This window comes from Lepisosteus platostomus, chromosome 8 (genome assembly GCF_059453375.1).
Source record: "Lepisosteus platostomus isolate fLepPlt1 chromosome 8, fLepPlt1.hap1, whole genome shotgun sequence".
In the NCBI taxonomy this organism is placed as follows: Eukaryota; Metazoa; Chordata; class Actinopteri; order Semionotiformes; family Lepisosteidae; genus Lepisosteus; species Lepisosteus platostomus.
The window spans coordinates 38,554,491-38,578,780 of NC_142618.1; the positions used below are offsets into that span (position 1 = coordinate 38,554,491).

At 36.0% G+C, this 24,290-nt stretch overlaps 1 protein-coding gene across 1 annotated transcript in view; it reads right to left on the minus strand.

The window, feature by feature from the left end:
• The window catches only part of cubn (cubilin (intrinsic factor-cobalamin receptor)), a 128,812-nt gene that overhangs the window by 83,374 nt on the left and 21,148 nt on the right, over positions 1-24,290 (minus strand). Inside the window, exons 18-27 of the mRNA XM_088643354.1 lie at positions 20,552-20,708; positions 18,533-18,711; positions 17,877-18,042; positions 17,009-17,234; positions 15,568-15,698; positions 13,432-13,621; positions 10,042-10,202; positions 8,769-8,950; positions 7,536-7,692; positions 4,741-4,922 (exon numbers count right to left, since the gene is read on the minus strand). Of these exons, the coding sequence (XP_088499480.1) occupies positions 4,741-4,922; positions 7,536-7,692; positions 8,769-8,950; positions 10,042-10,202; positions 13,432-13,621; positions 15,568-15,698; positions 17,009-17,234; positions 17,877-18,042; positions 18,533-18,711; positions 20,552-20,708 (1,731 nt within the window). The remainder of the gene's footprint in view (positions 1-4,740; positions 4,923-7,535; positions 7,693-8,768; positions 8,951-10,041; positions 10,203-13,431; positions 13,622-15,567; positions 15,699-17,008; positions 17,235-17,876; positions 18,043-18,532; positions 18,712-20,551; positions 20,709-24,290) is intronic.

A 24,290-nucleotide genomic window follows, 5' to 3' on the forward strand; every position in this document is an offset into this window, starting at 1 on the left:
ATTATAAGGAAAATATAATAATATTCCTTTATTTAAGGATAAATAAAATCTTGTTTTCTCCTAAAACAGTTACAGAACAGGTTGTCACCAATAATCTTCCTGCCATAGTAAGGAGGGTGAGTAGTCCTCACTAAGTTTTATTAAAAGGTACACCTTTTTATTAAAAGGAAGTTTAAGATCTAACATTAAATTACTGATCAGGTATTATCCTAACTAGGTCACTGTATTTTCTTCTGCTCTGTCTTTTTGATAATATAAAAAGAAAAGGTCCTGCTGTCCGAATTGTAGATATAGCTGTTTACTCTCTAGCTCTCTAGAGCTATCTGAATGAGTGATTATCATGATGGATAACTTTGACTTATTATAGTAATGAAGAAAAAAAGTGCAGATCTCTTTGGTGAATTCTCACTTCAAAGTAGTGTTGTAATGCCCCCATTGTGAACTAGATTGCCCTAAAGGTTAAACTTGTCAGTGGTTAAGATTTCTGGTATTAATCTTCTTTGTTACAGTACAAAACACAGTTGTACTAATCACTTTTCTCTTTACTTCTTATTTTAAATATTTTCCATTTTTTTATTATATTTCACATAATGTTTCCAAAGTAGAGCTGTAATACACTAGAATCAGAGTTCTGAGTTAGAAAAAAGTTAGACCAATAATGGTTTTCATATTCCGCAAATATATCATTTCATTTCATTAAAGGTCCCTGAAGCAAATAAAGCCAGAGAGTGCTAAGTATAGCTCGATTCAGTAACAATCTTCTTATGGTTTCTGATTCTGGTTCTCTATCAATCCTTATTCTACACTGTTAACCATGACATCTTACTTTCTTGTCTTGAAACTATGTTTGGAGTCTCTAAGATTGTTCATAAATGGTTCAACTCTTACCTTACTGACTGCCAACACTTTGTCTCTCTTCAGGGTTTCAGCTCTGAAGATGGGATCATTAAATCTATTGCTCCTCAGGGCTCTATAGTAGGTCCTCTACTATTCCATGTTCCCATGTTCCCACTTGGTCAAATGGTCTGAATGATAATTTCTATGCTGATGATACTCAAATCTACATCCATACTAAACCTGACACTGAAGTGGCCATATTTGCTATCTCTAATTGCATCTCTAAATAAAAACCTGGATGACTCAAAATTTTCTTCACTGAAACTGTGACAAAACTGATGCTTCTTGGCACCTCTCATCGACTTTGTAAAGCTAATGCAGCAACCCTATTTGTAGATGGCACTATAATTGAAATTCTATCGAAATTGAAGAACTTCAGGTAATATTTGATTTAAGCATGACGTTTGACCCACATGTGTAAAATATTGTAAAAACATTCTTCCATCACAGAAATATAGGCAGACTCTATCCTTTATTGTCTCTGACTATAGCTGAAAAGTTGGTCAACACATTTATCTTCTTCTATTTATTTAGAATATTTATACATACAATGGGTGACCGGACTTTCTCTTGTTCTGCCTCAAAGCTCTGGAATTCTGTCCCCAAGGATATTTAGAAAGTCATCTACTCTGAGCTTCAGAAATAGTTTTACTTTATTGATATCTGTGCCTTTGCATCTTCCACTGCACTCAAAATCCTTGTTTTTTATTGTACTCTTTTATCTAATATCAATGGTTTTTTCTTTCTGTAAAGCATGTTGAGAAACTACTTTTAACAGTGCCATGTAAAAGAAGTTTATTATGATTATATTTCAGGTTTTTACCAACGAATAATTTGAAAAGCAGTCTTTGACAAATTTTTGAGCAGAAGAAACCTAACAGTCTTTTTGAAATATTATTGGATTGGGTTAGGAATAAATTTAGAAACATAGATTAGCATTTGAGAGGATCATGTGTTTAAAGAGTAGGTGACTACAGGGAGTGTTTTGTTGAGAGAGGGCCTAAGAGAAGCATCAAGCGTTAGCAGCTTTTAGAATAACACCTAAGCAACAGCACCCAAGGGTTATGCTCACTATTCTGAAAACGTGGGCATGCAATTAATTTGTATGGAAAAACAGAAATCAGACAACTTTGTTAAATGAAACTGTACAATATAACAATAATCTGAAATGGAGCAAAACCATGGATGCAATAAAGCAAGTAAGATAGTCATTTTAAATTAAGATGAGACAAAGGAAGACATTTCTGCTGCTGAATCTGACTCAGCCCAACCTGGACTGCTAGAGCACCTATTAAAGGCACTCATTACCAGAGAGATCTGATGTGATTTAAGTGCAACTTTTAAGTCTCTTTTTGCTTTCATTTGTAAAATGTAAAATTCTTAGGCCACCACATGCAAAACCGAGACATTTAGAAAGAATTCCTATGGGAACCACATACAATTTAAACATCCTGAGATTAAAGGACAGGCTTTGATACCATAATTTAAGACCCCATCACTTACTACCTTACTGTGTCTCTCACTGTGGGTGAGATATCATCACCCCTCTAAAGACACTTCTGAAAGAGATCCTTGGATCAGCAAAATACTTAAAATTTAACATGCTAGATTGACTGAATGGCCTTATCTTGATCGCAAATATTCTTATGTGCTTATGTTACTACATCTGCTTATCCTCAGTCCTTTGGATGAGAATGCAACAGCGGTTGATGGTATTTCCTTGAGTATCAATAGCATCTCATAAAGGAATTGTTGTTGCATCTAAAGAAAATATATGACAGTCATTTTGGAAGAGAAATATAATTTCACTTTTAAGCCTTGTGACATGTTAAACTGTATCTTTGTGGTTAGCTCCAGATTACTTTATTCAATTTATTTCTAAACTGACTTGGACTTGTACACATTTTACTAAGCATTTTTCTTTTACAATCTACACAAAGTACTTTAATCAAGGATACACCTGCAGTGTCTGACATGGCATTTGAATCTACAACTTTTCTGTTGAAAATCCATAACCCTAACTGCTAATGTCCTAATCCTAATCCCCGCTGCTGTCTAATTCCCCAATTTATTTTTCATATTTTTAATCGCTCGTTTTTTATCTTTTATTTGTATATTTTTAATCGTTTCTTTATATTTATTTTTTAAATTTCAAGCTAACTACATATTCTTGGAAATATAAATGTTTTGATGATTTATGGGTTCAATTAGGCAACAGTCAGCTCATTTAAAGGAAAGTAGCAAACATTAGCACTAATGAAAGGAGTTCCAAAGATTGGGAAACACTGCCTTAGTTGCTGCTGTATTCATGTGGATGTACTGAAATTAATCTCCAGTAACTTTAAAAAAAAATACCTACAGTATATTGGCACAGAATTAAAAGTGTGCAAATAAATGTCTGGAGGGGCACAGTTTTTGAGGCACTTTCATTAAGAAATCTGTCTTCCAAACTGGTAAAGAAAATATGAAGAAATATTATCTTCCTTTTCACCCTGCCAATAAAAATGACCATCTGCTGCATCTGAAGGTGTGCGTAAAACAGAAAACAGTTGTTGTGCTACACCTTTATGAGCTTCCTTCCAAGAGGAATCTACAAGGTTTTGATCAACACTGTTCACAAAAATACAATAAAAGCTTAAATCCTTTTGTGGCACTATGATTTGTTTATGTCCATTTGTCAAAATATAGCAGTTGGTTGTCCGTATTACAAATGTATGACTGGAAATATACGAATTGAGACTTAAGATATAATTGGAATTTAATGCAATTAAAAGCTACCCCTTTTCTGTTAGTAAGATCATTACTTCAGATAGGGTTGTAGTACATGGTTTGGTGAAACCACAGCCTTTACTTTCTGGTGAACACAGCAAAACACATCACATTCACCTAATAAGGAAATGAAAGAAGGTCTAAACAGCATTTGGGCAGTGAAGTAATATGCTTAACTCAGTATGTGATGTCATGCATGTTTTCATAGCAACGCTTCAGTCTTGGTCACCAGGAAGTAAAGTAACAACTAGGGCCTTCATTTAAAACTTACATTACTCCACCCAAGTAAAATGACAAATATGATCTAACAGGAGTGACCTTCTATGTGGGCTTTCTAACCTGATTTTTTTAACATGTTTTATTCATTCTAATCAATCATATCATTTCAATCTCTGCTTTTGCCAGTGGAAAGATATTCTAAATCTAGAGAAAGGTTATGTTCATAATATCTAAAACAGTGTGCAAATTAAAATCCTATTAAATAAAAAAAGCAAACCTACCCCAAACTTTAAATAAATACTTCCCACTCAAAGCTTACAGTCTTCTAAGTTCTACTGGATGCAAAAATTTTAAATAAAAGTTGTCTGAGATGTCCTTCCTTTCCATTTAAATAATCTCAATGGCATTACAGACATGTCTGAGCTCATCTCATTTTATTTTTTCTCTTTTATAAACTGCGGAAACTCACCCAAAATAGAATAAGACAACAATGAGATGGCATGCTGAGAACCGAGCAATAATACCTAGTTTGATAAAGATATCCTACCAATGCACATCCTGTCATTAAATTGTTAGTGTTTCTCATGGGCCACACCAGTCAGGAGGCTACACAATCCACTGCATCCTCTTTTAACAGCTGGGATAACACTCTGGGACAATTACTCTGTTTTGTGTTGCCAGTTCAACCACAATCACACTGTACCTCCACATTTAGAGTGCACATGCCTGATTGCAAGGCAGAGCCTTATACAAGTGTACTGTGTAAAAGCATGGTAAAAGCACAGCAACATGTAGAAATGTGAAATTAAATTGTGGTATGAGAATGGTATTACCATAAAGAGATTTGGAACTCACCTTGATATAGTCATAATCGCACAGTGGCTCTATATCGAAGGCAGTGAACGTATAGTTTATGGTGTTCCCTGCAGAAGCCTGAATGGTCCAGCTGCACTGCGCATAATGGGGGTAGGTATTGGGGTAGTTAGGGCTCTCGATAAATCCAGTGCTTTGATTGGCAATGGCCACACCCTGGCAGACTGCAAAATAAGATGGGCATGAGATCAACACATTCCTTGTTTCCCCAAAACTCTTTGTTCCATTTCTTTTTCTTATAACAAAAGCACTTGCTCTCAGAACTTTTTGTGATGTAAATGTCTGATAATGTACATTATGTATTACTTAATGTAACTTAAGTCTAGAGCTAAATTCCATGTAAAGGGGAAGTCCTTTTTGAAATACCACAAATACCTCAGTAGGACCACGTTAGATATTTGCATTTAACATAGTTAAAAAATATTTTCATTCATTGTCTTGGAGTGATGAGCACAAATAGACCAAAAGATCTCTTCAGAACCATTGAGATACAAGGTGCAGACACAGAAAATGTAAAACTAAAATCCTTATATACAGTAGTATAGGTAAGATTGTAGAAAGATCTGTAAAACTAAGGTTTGAAAGCATGAACACCATGGCTGAAGGCCAGTATAAAGGACAATAATCCACTATTGAGATTGTTTTACACCTAAACCATATTCTTAAGATCAAAATAAATCCTGTAAGTAGGGAACAATATTCAGTAAGTGCTCAAGAAAACAAAGTCATTCCATTTTGCATTAATATCTAATTTAAAGATATTTTCAATTGAGAAGAATTTAAAATGTATGTTTATGCTTCGATTAGGTTTGGGACTCTTAATCAGACTTTACAAAACATTGGGAATCTTCAGAGCAAAGTTGGGAAATAGTGTTAAATTTATGTACAGTCCTTCGGATGAGACGTAAAACCGAGGTCCTGACTCTCTGTGGTCATTAAAAATCCCAGGGTGTTTCTCGAAAAGAGTAGGGGTGTAACCCCGGCATCCTGGCCAAATTTCCTATTGGCCCTTACCAGTCATGGCCTCCTAATAATCCCCATCTATGAATTGGCTTCATTACTCTGCTCTCCTCCCCGCTGATAGCTAGTTCTGGCGCACTATGGCTGCCGTCGCATCATCCAGGTGGATGCTGCACATTAGTGGTGGTGGAGGGGAGTCCCCATTACCTGTAAAGCGCCTTGAGTGGAGTGTCCAGAAAAGCACTAAATAAGTGTAAGCTATTATTATTATTATTATTATTATTATTATTACAGTATGAAATTTCCCCCCTGTCCTCCCCAAAACCCAATGCCAAAACCCATTTAAGCAGTGATAAAATGCAACCACAGAGTAAAATGCCCACAGACATTTTTCAGCAATTTGCACAGTATTCACCCTGCGTGGTGATGTTTCAGGCACCACTTGGTCTGGTTGTCTGAGAAACACAATAACCACCCTAAGATTCTACAGGGGCCAAAATTCACTCAGTACTTTGGCCATGCCTGAACTCCCAATCTAGCACTACTGGATACTGTTCCTTTCCAAAAGGCTTACTTTTGATAATGCTTTTTCAAACTGCACTGGCTTGTGTTTAATAAATAATAAAGCAATGGCTCCTGGAGCTTAGCAGGAGAGTTTCAGGAAGAAGTCATCCATAAACCAGAACAGCCTCTTGAACATGAAAGTTACCACATCACACTTCAGGCTATAATTACATTTCTGTTATAAACAAATGCATCCAATAAATTCAAAGAGTAATTAATAAAAAATATGAAGAATTCTAATGTTATGATTAGATTAATTGCATATTCTAGTAACCTTGTCCGAAAACTATATCTAACAGCTGAAATAATTGAATTTAAAAATTCAAGAACATGAATTGCTAATAGTAATAATTCCTTGCACTTACAGTATACAACACTTTTCTGGAACCTCCACTCAAAGTGCTTTGCAGGTAGTACCGACTCCCCTCCACCACCACTATTGTCTAAAACCCACCTGAAGTGATGGCAGCCAAAGTGTCCCAGTATGCTCACTACACACCAGCTATCAGTGAGGAGGAGAACAGAGTAATGAAGCCAATTTATAGATTTTTATAGATTATGAGGAAGCCATGATTGTTAAGGGCCAAAGGGAAACGCTCTGGGATTTTTATTGACCACAGAGAGTCAGGACCTCAGTTTTACGTCTCATCTGAAGGACAGCGCCTTTTTTACAGTTTTTTACAGTGTCCCCATCACTATACTGGGGAATTAAGACCCACACAGACTGCAGGAAAAGCGCTCCCTACTGGTCCCACTAACATCTTTTCCAGCAGCAACCTCAGTTTTCACAGGAGGTCTCCCATTCAGGTACTGGCCAGGATTACACCTCCTTATGATATACAGTAGCAGCTAGCTATAATGCTGTAAAATTATGTAGTATCGTAATACAATTATGTTGGACTATTTCAAAATAAAGCACAAAAGCAGTTAGAGTGTTCTTGTTTCTGTGAGTATAATACTAATCCCAGTGTTTTTATTCTATACCTCAACACAAGTGAATAGTAAAAATGTTCCTTGTCATTTAATTTTTTATTAAAAAATTATAGATCTTTGATCACTTTAGCCTGTTAATTTGTGAAAAGAAAAATGAAGAAATGTCACTATAAAAGGTTAAATCTGACAGTTGTTTATTAAAGGAAATGGAGACAGAAGTATTTTTCCCATTTCAGCAAAATGAAACAGATTCCAAGGCATTGTCATGAAGGCACTTCGTGTTCTATTAACTGCTCTGACATCGAACCATGAATGCTTACTTTGATTATATGATGCCAGAAATCCACCAGCCGATACAGAGTTGTCAGTGCGTAGCTTGATGTACATTTTCTCCCTGCTGGAGCGAATTGGTGCAGGCAGCTCATTGCCACAGAGCTTTGCAAGAGGCCTGGAATCGCTACTGTTACCATCGTATACCTGCACCGTGGAAATAGATGAAAAATGTTTTTAAAAGCTAGGTTCATCAAACCCCTAAAAGCATTAAGTACACTGTAGCCTCTGAATTTATTTTTCTTCTGAACTGAAGTCACTGTAAATTTATATCTTAATAGTTTTACATGTTCAAAGGATTAAAGTGTGTTCCACTCAGTGACTGACGTACACATATAAGACCCTATCGAGAGTTTCTGTTGGCAATGATTAGAAAAGCAGAACGGACTGTTAGCTAACATCTTTGTAATACACAATAAAAAGCAAGAAGCATAAACATTTGAATATGTAAGTTTACATTATGTTAATTATATACCAGAAATATGACTTCTTAAGCAATTAATTCCCTACTACAGAGAGTAAACACTATAGCTACCTGCAACATACTTTGGATTTTAGAAATCCAAATCCAGAAAAAGAAAAATCCTGAAATAATGATATGAGATGATAACATGCATGTTTATATGAAATAGATTTCTGTTACATTTGGTTTGTCTAGTTTACAATAATTCAGTGAGAGTCTTGAGACAATCTGTTACAGATCTAGATCCATAACCAGAAGCATATCAAGTCATGGTTTGTCCAACAATAACAATGTAGCTAAAAAGTGTTATAATACAAAGTAGTTACATCACTTTTTGTTTAATAAATATGGGCAATTAAATTGCTGTTAATATCAAGGCTTATTATTCAGTTATCATTTACCAATAAATAGGTGTTAAATAACATACTTGTTCATTAACATGGTTAATAGATCTGCCATAGAATACTTCATTTTTTAATAATTATATGTAATAATTGCATTTTACAATGTTGCATCATAATAATTCATTATTAAGTGAATTTTAACACCTAATAAACCTCTATAAACAATTCTCAGAATACGGCTATATCAAAATGTCTTTAGAAATATCCATACATTCACAAAAATATACAGTATTTCTTCATTGCAAGCTCAGACACCAGTATGAAATCCTTCTATCTAATAGTGAATTTAGTGAATATGAGCGGAGTATCTCTGTGCTGGTGCATTAAAATACAAGTACTGGCACAGCCTCACATACCGCCAAATAATCATAGTTGCAATTGCTGTTGGACTCCAAGTGAAAGTCTCCAAACTGAAGTTGGATCAGACTACCTCCTGGGGCCTTCAGTGTCCAGTAACACTCAGCATTGGGATGGTATGGCAGAGGGTAGTTTGGGGAAGAGAAACTTCCACTGTTTGTTGTTAAGGTGCCACCACAGCCTAAAAATGACCATGCAAATTCCAGGGAATTATTTCACAGCCTTGTACAAGACTAAGACAAAGGCTTAACCTTACTGTAAATTATGGAGTCCATAGAAAAAACACCAACAACATACCATATAAAACTAAAACAAAAATTAAAATAGTGAAGAATGAGTATGTCAGTAGCAACACTAGCATTTTATTCTTTTATGAACCAAAGCAAGTGATCTACTATACTGTTTACACAATCTTTACTATGGTCAGTTCAGTAATGATGCCAATGGACTTAAAAATAGTTAATCTTCTTTACGATGGATGGAATACTTTTTTATATCCACTGAGTGCAGAATTACAGGTGATGCAGATGAAACAGGATGGGTATATAAAATATTTTGAGTGCGATCGTTTTTTACGCTGTTTGTCCTGTACTAATCTATACCATCTATTGGAGTATTAGGATATGAATAAAAATTATTATATCGACCTGAATGTTCAATTTATTTCACTGAAAGACATGGTTCTTCCATTGTGCAGACTAAACTGGGACAGAGAAACATTTAGCTAATTAACATTCAATACATTTATTTTTATTACAAAACTTTGATCTAACAAGTGTGCCCACTAATTTAATAGTAGTCAAGATGTGCCAGCAACACGTTCTCAGTACCTGGCTCCAGTTGTCTTCCCCTCCTCTGTTACTATAGTTTGGCCTTCACACACATGACTGTTCTCGAATTGAATTTAGTGAAATATTGCAACCATCCCCTAACAAAAGCTCACCAATTTCAATTTTAATTTACAATAGTAACTTTGTATTTCCACTTCTGTGGTTTCACCATACTACTACTCATGGTCCCAAGCAGTGAAGCATAGTGATGCCAATAGTATGACAAAAATGCAACAAATTCAATATGTTAAATTATTAGGAAGGTTTCTGCATATCCCAGGTTCCAATATGAAAACTTTATTACTGGCATACTTTAGCTTAACTATACCCATGTGTTATACTTATTTCAAAGCATTATATAAGATAAATTAATACAGCTATACAAGGCTATATTAATTTTTGATAATGTATAATAAAACAAAGACTTTCTCTGGGTCTCTACCTGTCAGTGTCCCATCCCAATGTGCCATGAAGCCTTTTGCTGTCACACTGGAATCTGAGCGGAATTTGATCCAAAATCTGTTGCTATGGGAGATGAGAATAGGTGGAGGCTGCTCGCTGCAATACTTTCCTATCAAAGGGGATGTTTCATAGCCACCATCTCTGAAGAAAGATAAAAAACCAGTATATTAAAGAGGCCCTGTAAATACTTTCCCTATAAGTTAAAATTAGAACCACTCAATCACTAACCATAACTTTATGCCTTGGCTCACAGTACAGACCCCTGTGGCCACACAGGCAGAAGGAGGAATTGTGGACTGACTCCTCCAAACCATCAACCTGTTGAGATATTCATCTTATCAACCATTGAGATATTTATCTTCTTTTACAATTGTAGGAGGCAGTTTCAGAAGTTGCTCTTTCTCTGTGAGCAAAAAGAAGACCCGAACCTACCTTGACATTTTACTGTCAAAATCCAGATTCAGATGTGATGTCAGCTCATCCTCATTTTAAGTTCATTTACACCTCGTTGAATGAAGTGAGACAGTTTCACTGGGTACAGTTATTTTGGAGTATCAGTGTACTTTAAGTTTATACAACTTATTTTCACATGAGCAAGCATTTTTTAAAAAGACCCTTATTATAGACTGATGTCCAACATCACGGAAAGAAATTAAATAAACAAAGGCCTGATTTGTAATGTAGCAACAAGGTCGATCATTTCATTTAGAATTAAGCTGTATTAAAAAGTTCTAATAGTCTTTGTGTGCCTTGACCAAGCAGCCTGATGCTGTCTCTGTCTGTGTTTGGCTATAGAGGCCCCTCTGATAAGAAACATCGTAAAAGCTGTATCAAAATGGACAATATAATAATATATAGTGAAAATGGATTGTTGGTTTGTATTTCACCTCATCAATAAACTTAGACAGGGACAACGCCTACTTAGAATTAAGTGATATTAAGTATTTCTAACAATCTTGTGTCCCTGGACCAAACATCCTGTAGCCTGTCACAGGAATTTGTGTGTGAGCAAGTAAGGGAGATGAGCTAATCTTTCAGATAAGGATCTTTCCCAGGACAGTCCAGATCCATTGTCAATTCCCCTTAAAGATGGATTTCCACTGCTGGTGCCTAGATATCTGGTAGAGGGACATAGGCACATCTGGAGGAAATCCTAAAGGTCACAGGCCATGGGCAATCATCTAACAAGATGACCAACCAATCAGGGACCTGCAGTGTGTGGGTCTCCACTCTAAATGGTAGCTTACTGACAAAAAAACAACTATATATTCCACAGTTAAAAAGCGGTGCATCACCTCTAATTTAGTGGCCCCTCTCTGTGCTAAAGCAACTTGGCTGACTGACAACAGAACCATGTGCCTTGCCACACTTGTTGTCTAAACTTTGGGACTTAAAATACTTCCCGAAGTGCTGAGTTAGAGAGCGAGCCCATGTTTAAAGACAGAATTCTGCCCTAAGTATAGCCTGCAGCAGGACCTTGTGACCAGCTAGCTACCACTGTGTGCTAGATATCACCAGAGCAATATGGTTGGAATTTTCATTGGCTACCCTGAATAAAGCATTATTCAACAGTAGCCACTACACTGGGAGTGAACTGAGTTTCTACCCTTTTTATGTGATTGCCTCCAAATGAGCACTCATTTGCACAGAATTTGTCCCCAGTCAGACTGACCCAAACAATCTATTTGAGCGAATCAACTGTAAGCATGAAGCTACAGCAGGATCCTTCTCTCTCTCTGAGCCAGCAGAGCATGTATTGGACACTGCTGTGACAGACCCAATCAGCTGTTCCCCCATATTTCTGTGCATGAGTTACAAATGCACGGTTGTGGATGTGTATAACTCAATATTCACCCTCACGTTAATAAAACTGCTATATTAACACATGTGAATATCAATTTCATTCATATTTAATAATGTTAATAATGTGTAATGTTTCTTTATTAGCCCTATACAATTTCTTGCATTAGGAATTCATCTTTTCGCATACCCCAGCCTTTTCACCATGGAGACACAGACACAACAGACAGACAGGGAGAGAAGCTTGGGGTCAGAGCGCAGGGTCAGCCATTGTACAGCGCCCCTGGAGCAGTTGGGGTTAAGGGCCTTGCTCAGGGGCCCAACGGAGTAGGATTCCTCTGCCGGCCGCGGGATTTGAACCGGCAACCTTCCAGTCACAGGCGCAGATCCTTAGCCACAGAGCCACCTCTCCGCCTCTCTACAGCTATTTATAGCTGTAGTTACTTACAAGTGCCTGACTGTTGATTATTTTGATGTACTGATTAGGAAGCTAGTACTAAATGTAGTGTTTTTGTTTTTATGTATCAACAAATGTATTCTGTGTGTTGTAATCCTTGTGGAGACTCCTTGTTGTTCTGCTGATGGATTCCTAGTAGTCAAAACAAAACTCAAACAATTTACTGTTACAACAAAATATTGTGCCAGTAAATTCACAATATCTCCACATACTGTACTCTTTGTTTTTGTAATGTCATGTATGTCACACAGCTTTGTTAAGTGCCTTGGGGCAACCTTGTTGTGAAAAGCACTATATAAAAATAAATTGAATCGAACTGAATTTTGTTGGCATCCATTTGTTCTGATCATATTCCAAACAAAAGCTACAGCACGGAACGAAGTGAGTTCTCGTTTTGTCTACCTTGTGGACACTAAGAAGACAAACTGCACGGACCGTTTTAAAGACCAAAATCAGCAAAACACTACCTTTGGCAGAGTTGCATGAGGCCAATGCAAGCTGCAAAGCAATGCAAGGAAAAGGTCTCTCTCTCCTCTGCTTCCACAGACAAGCTCAGCCCAGCTTTTTACCTTCAGTTTAGTTTAAGTTTAAACTCATCAAGGACGTTTGGACAACTGATTTTTTTCAGTAAAACTTAATTATTCACATCATAATTCTCAAGATTTGAACTCTTATTGCAAATGCACGTTTGATGTTTAGGTCCCAATAGTAAATGCATATTAACTTGTGTCTGCAAATCATTTCACAGATACTGTTTATCCTATTACATTGTTGCTTGTTATGCAGGTTTTGGTTATATCAATAAATTGTATACTGTGTATTAAGAATCTGTGTGTGAGACTGATTTTCCTAATAGTTGTCAAGTACTCACACAATTTACTGTTACAATTTCTGATTGTTCTCATTGAATACAACAGATCAGCTGTACACGATATGTACAAATGAGCATACGGATATACATATGTAAAATAGAGCCTTGCCAATATAAAGCATTTAAAAAACAATCAGACATCGGGAATTTACTGAAATAACCTGCAAATTGAAGCACATGCTCATGGAAAAATTGCAACAATACCATGTGATAAATCTCAGCAGCAAGCTCTGTATCTTTACCTGATCTCAATATAGTCATAGGAGCAGGGGGGATAAGGGCCTTCCAGCGTGAAGTCAGTAAAGTTGAGCATTATCTGCCTGTTGGTCTCTACAATGATCTTGTATACACACTCTCTGTTCATGGGGTAATTATTTGGGTAGTTGGGAGACGTCAATATTCCTGTAGGGGATGTGTACACTTCTGCACAGTCTGGGGGGAAAAATAGGAACACCTCAAAGAGAGCACAAATTTTAAAAAGTTGCTAAAAAGTTGCTTACCACATTTAAATTTATTTTCAAGAAATGAGTGGATAAGAACCTCCGATAAATTAGCTTTGTACAAGATGGGCCAAATGGCCTCCTCTAATTTGTAACTGTTCTTAAGTGCTTTGATTAAAAAAGCACAGAAATATATAGACTAGTCTCTTTTTTTAAAACTTATGTAAGTTAAACTCCAATACATCCATCTCCAGAGGCAATGGAAAATCAAATTGTTGCATTCCTTCTTATGTTGGTTATTCAATTACTGATTTTACTCTTTTTATAAAGCCAGCAGAAAGTACAAAGATCCTTTGTGGTGACTGGCAGACAGGACTTTGGAAAGTAAAACTGGGTTTTGGCGTGACTGTGTTTTTGTGTGCTAGGGTAAAACAGACCTCGGTCTAACATGAAAAACATCTAATTAAATTAGAAAATCGCTTTGAAACCCGTCCAGTTCTCTTGAGCACATGAACACATTTCAGTTCTAATGCCCAGAAAGGCATCCTGTGATTTGTACTGTTACAGATTTTCATAGTTTTCCAGTTTTATAGTTAACAACAATACAATGCCACGATTACTCAACCTACTGTATATATAATGATATACTGAAATATATATATACCTACTGTATATATAATGATATACTGAAACATTGAACCGATTTTATAATTTTATAAAACATCATAAGTGCCTTAACATGTAATTATTAATTCTTTGAGCTAGATATTATGTGATGGATTTTTATCTGTGTCTTTTCCATATTAATAAATGTTCTTACTTATGAGTTAGAAATCACACAATGATAATTATTACACCCAATAATAATGTAAAAATATGCACAAATGCTTTGTGAGGCTGCTCTTAATATCTCTAAACCATAAGTAATAGAAGCTCTTATAGCTACTATTTCTCCATTACCAGCAAATGATGTTCAAAAAACATCAGCTTTGGAGATATCCTCAAGAGATGAAATCTTGAAAGTGGAACCAGCAGTTGTGCTTTATACAAATTTAAAACCTTGTCAGGATTAGAAAAAAAGAAAAATATATAACTATGTTATAAGTAACAGTTATTTAAAATCCCTCAGAAGGTCACAAAGAAATTGTTTTCTTTTGTGGCACAAGAATATGTTTACTGTTATTAAATGTAATTAGATAACTGCTCGTGATCCAACTTAAAGAAATAAATTCCTAGTGTTTGGCATATTGTAACTGTTTATGCAAGAATACATTTTTTTAAATATACCAGTCGATATAATATCTGAAGTGCTGAGTTGTTTAAGTATTTGTTTTTAAAAATGCTTACTTGTCTTGAAATAATACCTTTCTAACTTTTTTTTAACCAATTTACATTCTATGATGCTAGACTTAACCAGAGCCCTGTTCACTATGTAGATTTTACTTTCTCTCTACTGAATGTAGGACACAGGCAACACTAGTTATTGTTTTTTGTTCCACATGCAAGACATATTACTTTTTAGTAAACAATTTTATTTCATTGACCACCTCATTAAACAGCAATTGAAGTCAACTCTCTGCAGTAATTCTTTTGCATCACATTTAGTGAAATACAGAAGATGTTTAAGAACTATCTTTTATGAATTCATCTGGTCACCAGTGCGTCACAAACAGTGTTACGAGGAGACTAGCATAGACCTGCCATTTTAAAATTAGTAACATTGACTACTGTATTACAACTGTGACTAATCCCACAGTTTTTATAACACATACTTTACATGATCAATTGGAGCAACTGACAGATTACACCACAGTTCACCAAGAGCTTCATATAGTGTAACACTGTAAGTGACAGGAAAGACTACAGTGTTTTTTTTTCTCACTGGCTGTGCTTTCACTTTTTGCCATATCTGCTGATGAACACTTAGTAGGGTGATACCTGTAGTGGCATTGATGGTCACATAGCCTGCAGAAAATCCCTCTGTAGCTAGGCTTGCATCGGAGACGAACAGGATAGTTAACAGGTTGTCTGTGCTTGTGAGTGATGGAGGAACTGATCTCCCGCAATACCTGTTTGAGACCATGTAAAAAACATACTGATTTTGTAGCCAAAGTAACAAAGGAAATACATGTTTTCAAAGCTGTGTGCTTCTGGTTTCTCTTGCTTGTTTTTAGAATCTATAAATTCTTCATTCCAAAGAAAATCAATAATTTCAAATTGTTTAATGCATTAGATTTTCTCCTCACTGACTTTACTGAACATTTCCATAATTTGATAACATGACAATTCTTTGCTATTTGCTTAATATTCCCCAGTAGCCTATACTACCATCAGTTTACAAAACAAATCCAAAAGTGTTTAAAAATATATACTGTACATATTTAGCATACTTTATTTATGGTATCTAACTGTATTTATTTTCTGATTCTGTAATATAATGTTTAGAGTGCATTAAATAAAATACATGTAAAATAATCTTAGAATGAGAAACCTGACTGCTGCCTACTTATATTTTTGTAGTGAAATTATAAAATTATAATAATATTAAAATAAAAAAATACAGTATGTGGTCATTGACACCAGATTTTTTGTTTTTGTTGGAACAGAGTAATATAATAATAATAATAATAATAATAATAATAATAATAATAATAATAATAAACCTTATTTTATATAGCGCCTTTAAAGGTGGCTTTTCAAAGCGCTTTACAGGATGACAACAACAATAAATAAGAAGAATACACAAGATAAAACACAATAACAATATATAGAGGAGACCATGGATGGTGGTACTAAGAAAAGCAGAGGGGTGAAGAATGGAACCAGTTAAGTAAAGAAGAGGGTTTTGAGTCTGGATTTGAAGGAGTTTAAAGAAGGTGACTCTCTGATATCCTTAGGGAGAGAGTTCCAGAGCTTGGGGGCATACCAGGAAAATACCATGTCACCCATAAAATGTAGACGGGTTTGGGGGACAATAAGGAGAGCAGAATTAGAAGAGCGAATGTTGCGAGGTGGGGAGTAGGGCGATAATAGCTCAGACAGGTACTGAAGTGACAAGCCATGCAGAGCCTTATAGGTGAGCATGAGGATTTTAAAGTCTACACGGAATTTGACCGGAAGCCAGTGCAAGGACTCCAGGATAGGAGTAATGTTAACACTTGCACTAGACCTGGTCAGGATTCTGGCTGCTGAATTTTGGACATACTGCAGTTTGTTCAGAGTAGATTTAGATACCCCAGTGAGTAGAGCATTACAGTAGTCAATTTGAGAGAATGCAAATGTGTTGATCAGCTTTTCAGCCACAGTTAGTGATAGCATAGGGTGTAGTCTAGCAATATTTCTGAGGCGAAAAAAAGATGTTTTGAGTAATGTAAAGTACCTTCCAAGCAGGGATCCTGTTGCAGTAGTGCCATTGTCATACACATCTACATAGTCATAGAGGCACTCGTGGTGATACTCCAGATTGAAGGACGTGAAGGACAGGCGGATGATGTGCCCTGGGGCAGCAGTGATGTACCAGGTGCAGTTGGCTCCATGTGGGTAATTTGTTGGGTGGCCAGGGCTGGTAACAGTGCCTGAGGGTTCAGTAAGTGTCCCACCACAACCTAAACCAGATAACCAGAACCAGATCTAGCTGGTTAGTATGGAAAGAGCTGTTTCAGATCAAAAGGCATAGTCGGTAATTGCAGTACACATAGTTGTACAGAAACTAAGAATAGTAATACATAAATTGAACACTTATAACACAATAAAAGTAAAATGATCATCTTCAGATTATCAACGGCCATCCCAGAAAAAGAAAAAGGTAGAGATGATGGGAATATTTCTGTTTTCTCCATTATCAGGGGTTCTTATACACTAATAACAAAAGGATTCAATGTGTGTGACAATAAATTGGATAAAACGAAGTGGCAAATCTGTAAATGTCCTCTAATGAATACCTATATTAAGGTGAAAGAAAAATACTGCAGTGGTTGATCATATTATTTTTTACAGTAGCTATTTTTTTTAACAATTGAAGTACTACCAACATAATACAGTTATCAATTACATTGTCAATTATGACATAATAGTCATAACAAGGTACTTTTACAGAACATCAGTGCACCATAATATAAAACAGTATAAAACAAGAATATATTTTCATTCATCTTTTGTAAAATTAATAGTGAATAATGAGATCAAAATGAGATGGGATGTCAGCTCTGTCCCACAGTCTAAGACAATCAGAGGCCCCTTAGCAGTACCTGCTTCAGCATTGTTGTACTCAGCAGTGAAGCCATGGTTGGTGACCGAAGAGTCAGTGTGGAACAAGATGAACATAGACCTCTGGGATGACTGAATCAGACTGGGAATCTGCAGTCCACAATATCGGCCAAGCAGAGGGGAGCTACCTGTAGCGCCATCCCTGACCTTGGAACGGAAGCCAAAAGAAAGCCTGGTCACATTCAGCAGTATCAAAGACATGACAAACCCAAAGACAGAAATAATTTAATAAGAACTGAAGTATCTGCACAGTAGTTTATATCGTTTCCTCTGTTTTAACCATGCTTATTCCATCTTAGCTGGACCATGATTTCCCGCAGTGTATTAAACCGCACTTTATCACACTTCTCTTTACCATGCATTTACAATGCTTCCTTTGTAAAAGAAAAATCAACCATTGTACAGGAAATGGCATTTATTAAATTAAATTATTCAAAGATCTTTCACACATTCCACAAAAAAGGAACCTGGACTGGTAAAAACTATTTTAATTTAATGTTTCATTGATAGTGACCAGTGTAATATTAAAATTAACACATATACAGTAATCCATAAACATAAATAATCCATAAACAAAACAGAGATGTGGGAAGGTCGCACCTGATATAAATAACACTAGTTATTTGCAGTGACCTACCTCCACATAGTCAAAACCACAACTCGTTCCACTCTCAATGTCAAAGGAAAGGAAGTTGAGAGTGACCACATAGCCTGTAGGCTGGGTGATGACCCATTCGCAGCTCTTGTCATGAGGATAAGGGTTTGGGTGGTAGGGAGAACGAATTAAGCCTGAGCCAGAAAAGGTTCCTCCACAAGCTGTGGGAAAAAAAAAATCACTCTGTAACTCATTCTGCTTTTAACAAAGGCCATGTAAGAACATGTAAAGGCTCACCATGAGGCATAAAGAACACCTCACTTAAATATTTGACAAATATGTTATTTGTTATTTGGTTATTAGTACATGTTACTTGAAAATAAAAGAATTTTCACCTCCCCTCAGCAAAAGAGTTTAGAGGTGCCACAAACCAACTGTACAATAGGCGCACACAGGATCTCAAGAAAGCACTGAAATTAAACCTGACATTCAGACACGGACTCCATGCCTTCATGTCAAGTCTACATTTAAAAAGAAGAGTTTATGGAATGGCATACAGATCTGCTTGACAGCATTATGGTCCTACAAACATAATGTAGGACACTGAGCAGACCATTACGAAAATATGACTTAATTTTACAATCTCACAGCTCATTCCAACTGAGAAATAAAAAGCAGTGTTTTAATAAATAAATAATACTTACTAAACATTAAATTCAGTAGGTAGAGGAACAGAGACATTTTTGTATTTGTAATGTATTTTGTGTAATTTTTGTGCCTATGAATGAGTGCAGACTACTATTCTTCTTGAAAGAACATGGTATTTAGAAACTGAATTTTAAAATGAGGAATTACAAAGAATCTTTATCTTTTCCCTTAAGAGGCGGCCCATTTGATAATATGGTTACCAAAAGCCAATAAAACCTGCCTCTTACAACATTTGACAGGATGTGTGATAAGAAGATATAACTGTATTTTAAAAAACAGCTGAATTCAGCACAGTGCTATCAGAAATGTTAAATCTCACGTTAAAGGATTTGGTTCACCATTAGGTAACCTGGTACCAGACTGGCACATTGCCCTTTTCCTTAACCAGCACTGCCAACACTGTGGCCCAATGCGCTGACTGGTGACAATGACTTCAACATAGAAAGGTTCATATAGACTGCTTTAAAAAAATGTCACAGTGATAAACAGGATGTGATACTGAGCAAGATGTTATCGGCTTGGGGGCATGGCAACAGCTCTCTACTCCACCAGTTCTCTGCACAATTCTACTCATCAAACCCAGCTGAATGAATACGCACACTACCTTACAAAGCTGGTTTCACAGCACACCTGCTCTTTTAATTGTTGCACAAAAGAAGCTTGCTCATTGAATTTCCTTAGCACCAACACCTGAACTATTGGTATTAGCTTTTGATTTGGGCTTATAGTGCAAAACTAAAACTATTTTTTCTGTTTTTGCAGGACAGGAAATTTTTAACTAACTTTTGAGTCAAGTTTGAGTTTAGGCTCAGTTAAGAAATTAACTGGAAACAAAAGACCAAGTTGGTCTGGATGTCCAGATTTTAAGTAGGAAATCTCAAGATTTACGAAAGAAAAAACTTAAAAAACAAACGTTGGAGGAATTTACTTCAAAAGGAGAGGTTAAAAGCCATTTAAATGTGCCTGTACCTTATTTATACAAAGGGATAAATTGTTGTATTGGAGAGTTGAAGTGAAAGATTTGAATTTTGAACTTCTTACGCTGAATAAGAAAAGTAAGATTATAGATGTTAATATGTTAAACCAAATGTTTATACCTCATAATTTCTCATCAAAAATGATAATATGGCTGTAATATTCCCAGATATTTTGGAAGAGTCATGGACATACATTTCTGTATACTTTGTGTTGTGGGTGATGCGAGGTATTTCGTCTTTTTCTAAATACAGATGTTAAAAAAAATGATTATTTTTAACAAGCACAAAGGCAATGTGTAAATGATGGATAAATACATTAACTGCTGAGGAAAAAGTGAGTCTGTACAGTGGCTGATAAAATGTTTCAATCTCTCACCAACTTGATAAGTCGCTCGGAATCCACCTCTTGTCACAGAGGCATCAGACTTGAATCTGAGCCACAGAGCATTCGAAGTGGATGTAATGGGAGCTGGCAGGGAGGAGCCGCAGTATTTGCCAATTAGTGGGTCTGTTTCCAATGACCCATCTCGAACCTGCAAATGGCAAAACACCAGGCAAAACATCTATACAGTAGATAAATTCAGGACTGGAACTTGGAAATGAAGAAACAGACAGACTTTGTCAGAACAGCTGTGAATGGGCAACCAACTGAGTCCCAGATCGCTGCCTTGTTAATATAAATATATAAATGTACTTGGTGTTGCAACCAGGTACTTCTGATTTTACACTTATATAGCCACTATAAATGAAAAATGAGAGAACCAGGAAATAACACCTTTATACTTCCTACAGAGATCTCCTCATCTCCATCTTACATTTCTATGAGTTGTGTTCCAGAGTGTGCCATGACAGCTGCAATTTTATACTTGATTTTTTTACTAAAATTGATCTTTTAAAACTTTTCTAAATAATTAATATGTTTATGTATAGTGACTATATGGACATGCACTGCTTCAAACTTTTCATTACATTATTGGCCATGTGTAACGGGTTTTTAACATGCCTGACTTCTTCATTTCATTACTCTGGATTCTTGTCATGAGCTCATTAGGAAATTCAGACATTAAGTAAATAACAAACACCTACTGGATCTGCTTTTGTTTTGTTACCATGGAGTTCCAGTCATGATTCATGGTCATGAGGAAAGGGGAAAGCACTCTCACACAGACATTCATCACAGCCCCAAGACCCTCCCCCTTTCTAATAAATATCACACTTTCTTCCACTTTTGGAATGCTCGGTAAATTTGAAAATATTTATGTTTTTTTTAATCTGGTATTTTTTTAACCCTTTATCTGGTTTAATGTATTTAAATCTTATGGCTTCTTTATAGTTCTTTAGTTTTGCAAGCAGAGTGGATTAATTGTATGTTAATTTTGAAAAGATTTATGAGAAAGCAATAATCAAACAGGATTACTTTTAAAAACAACACTGAAGACACTAGAAATTGCTTTGCTTTGCTAGAAAATGGCAAAAGAAAACTCAATATAAGTGTTACAAAGTTAGTTGGTCTATTCAAACAATTGTATTCTGAACTGTGCAGCACAGAGCAAAGAAACTGGGCCAGTTATATAATGGGAATATAATCCCAAAGATCAGTGGACAGTAAACATCTACATGCTGCAGTGCACCTTCTTCCATAAATCCACAAACACTGAGAATGCCTAGTATGAGCATGGTAGGATAGATTCTTTTTCAAAGGAAAACATCATTAAATGGAGAAAATCTTAACATATTATTTTCATAATTATAAACAAATACATTTGTACAGTATCTTATCATCATAATGTAAAGTAAACACAATGCACACATTGTAAATTCTTGTTCTTTACATTAAACACAAAACACATATTTAAACACAAACACATATTTTAAACAAGACAACTGATAATACATTTCTAAATAATTAAATATGAAATACTTCATTTATACTAATACAAATCTTATTTTTGCCATCTATCTAAATTAAAAGACTCAATCAACTATGTAGGCCTGGGCAGTAACAAGTCCTGCCAGCCAGCTGATTTACAATTACCGATGACAGCCCACTCACTGCAGACTGTACTGCAGCTTGGCCTTTTAAACACACAGCTACCATTACTAAAGCACAATGGCTCTTTTATTTTGATTAGCTGAAGCCTGTCCCGCAAGCCTGCCAGCCTTCTCATTTCATGTTCCACACGTGCTTTCTGAGTCCAGAAGAATGTATTGCTGTATTAGTGTATTCGTTTAGTCAGAATTCTTTATTTTTTATTATTGTTTTATCAAGATTTGATCAATATTCACACATTTTCTACTCATCACAGAGAGTGTAACACAGTGCTTTTCAAAGGCAGAAATGTGTTTTCACACTTCCAGATACAAATACAAATGCCCAAAAGAAGTGCAGAGTCCATGTTACCAATATACTATGGCCAGAGACTGGCAAGAATCCTCTGCAAAGATGTGAAAAGACTATTATATACTGTATACTGCACACTGAGAGACATTAAAAACACAAAAAAACACTACTATTCCAAAATGCATTTATTGTGTTTTTAAAGCCTCTTAGTATATATATAAGTGCTGTCTGTTTCAGTCATTCTGTTTCATATAAAAGTCTACAACTTGATATCCCAAAACAATCTGAGAAAACTGACAGTTGAATTTATAAGATCTCTGGCAGACCATTATGGGAGAGACCTCCCATAGAAGAAATAAGAATATGTAATGTGGCTCATTTAGACATCAAAGTTTTTTTGTAAATTTTAAGATTTTTAATTATTTAAAAATTATTGTTCTGTATTTTATGTAAGGGAACACAGTATGTGAGGTGTGAAGTGAATTTCTACAAAAAAACTAGTTTGCACTTAAAATACAAGAAAATCAGCAAACACCAGCATCCTGGGATGCTATACAGTAGTACAGAAAGACACAGTACTCCACAGATGGAATGAAAGAGTTAGGAGAAAACTCAGAATTTGCATCCCATGGGGCTAGACCACAAATGCTGCAGCCAGCTGAAAAACTTGCTGCATGTTTACTGCTTCTGGACTTGATAGGTTCTTGTTTTTAAACAATTGTCATTGAAAAAATTGAAAAAACAACGCAATTAAGTATAAAAATAGAGCTTGATCTATTTATTTAAAGACCTAGTTTCTGCACAACTGAGATGAAGTACTGTATGTCTCACATCAGTTTGAGAAGGATTCAAATCATCATCTTTCAGACAGCAAGGCAAAATCAATGCGTAATGCACAGAAATGTGAACATGTATCTCTGGCCTACTATAGGATGATATGCCCATATCCGTGCCTGTTTAGGTCTTGTTCCTTAAAACATAATTTGTCTGGTGTTATAATAAAGTTTCACAATGCTTGAACTTGTATTTGACATGCCAGGTTAGATTCAGGGTTGCAGATACAGTATACCTGCAATATATCTATAGTATGGATATCCTTTGGATAATCTCTCTAGTGTCTGTACAAGCCAAGTATCTTCCATCTACAAAATATCTGTCTATGTACTTCAGCATAGTTAAACAAAGGTGTAGACATTCACAATTTTATTATTTTTGCCTTGTTCAGTAAATTCCCTGGTCATCTGAAGTTACTGGTACCTACTTGAATTACGTCAAAATAATAATAATAATAATCGGTTGAGCCTGGTCAGTACCTGGATGGGAGAACTCCTTTGAAGCTATGGTTGCTGCTGGAAGTGGTGTTAAAGGGACCAGCAGGTGGTGCCTTCCCTGCAGTAAGTGTAGGTCTTAATGCCCCAGTATAGTGGACGTTAAACCAAGGTCCTGACTCTCAGTCTCTGTGTATTTCTCGATAAGAGTAGGGAGCTATTCCGGTGTCCGGGCCACATTTCCCCCTCGGCCTTTATTGTGGCCTCCAAATTGTCCCTATGTATGATTGGCTTGCACTTGCCCTGCAATGGACTGATGCCCCGTCAATGGTGTACCCTGCCTCGTTGCTTGCCAGGTAGGCTCCGGCTTCCCGCGACACCATATGGTATAAAGTACTTTGGCAAATGAAATGGAATTATTATTATTATTAGGAAGGTTAATGTTAATGTAAGAAGAATAATAAATTATATAATACATATTTCTAAGAAATACAAGTATCCTACAG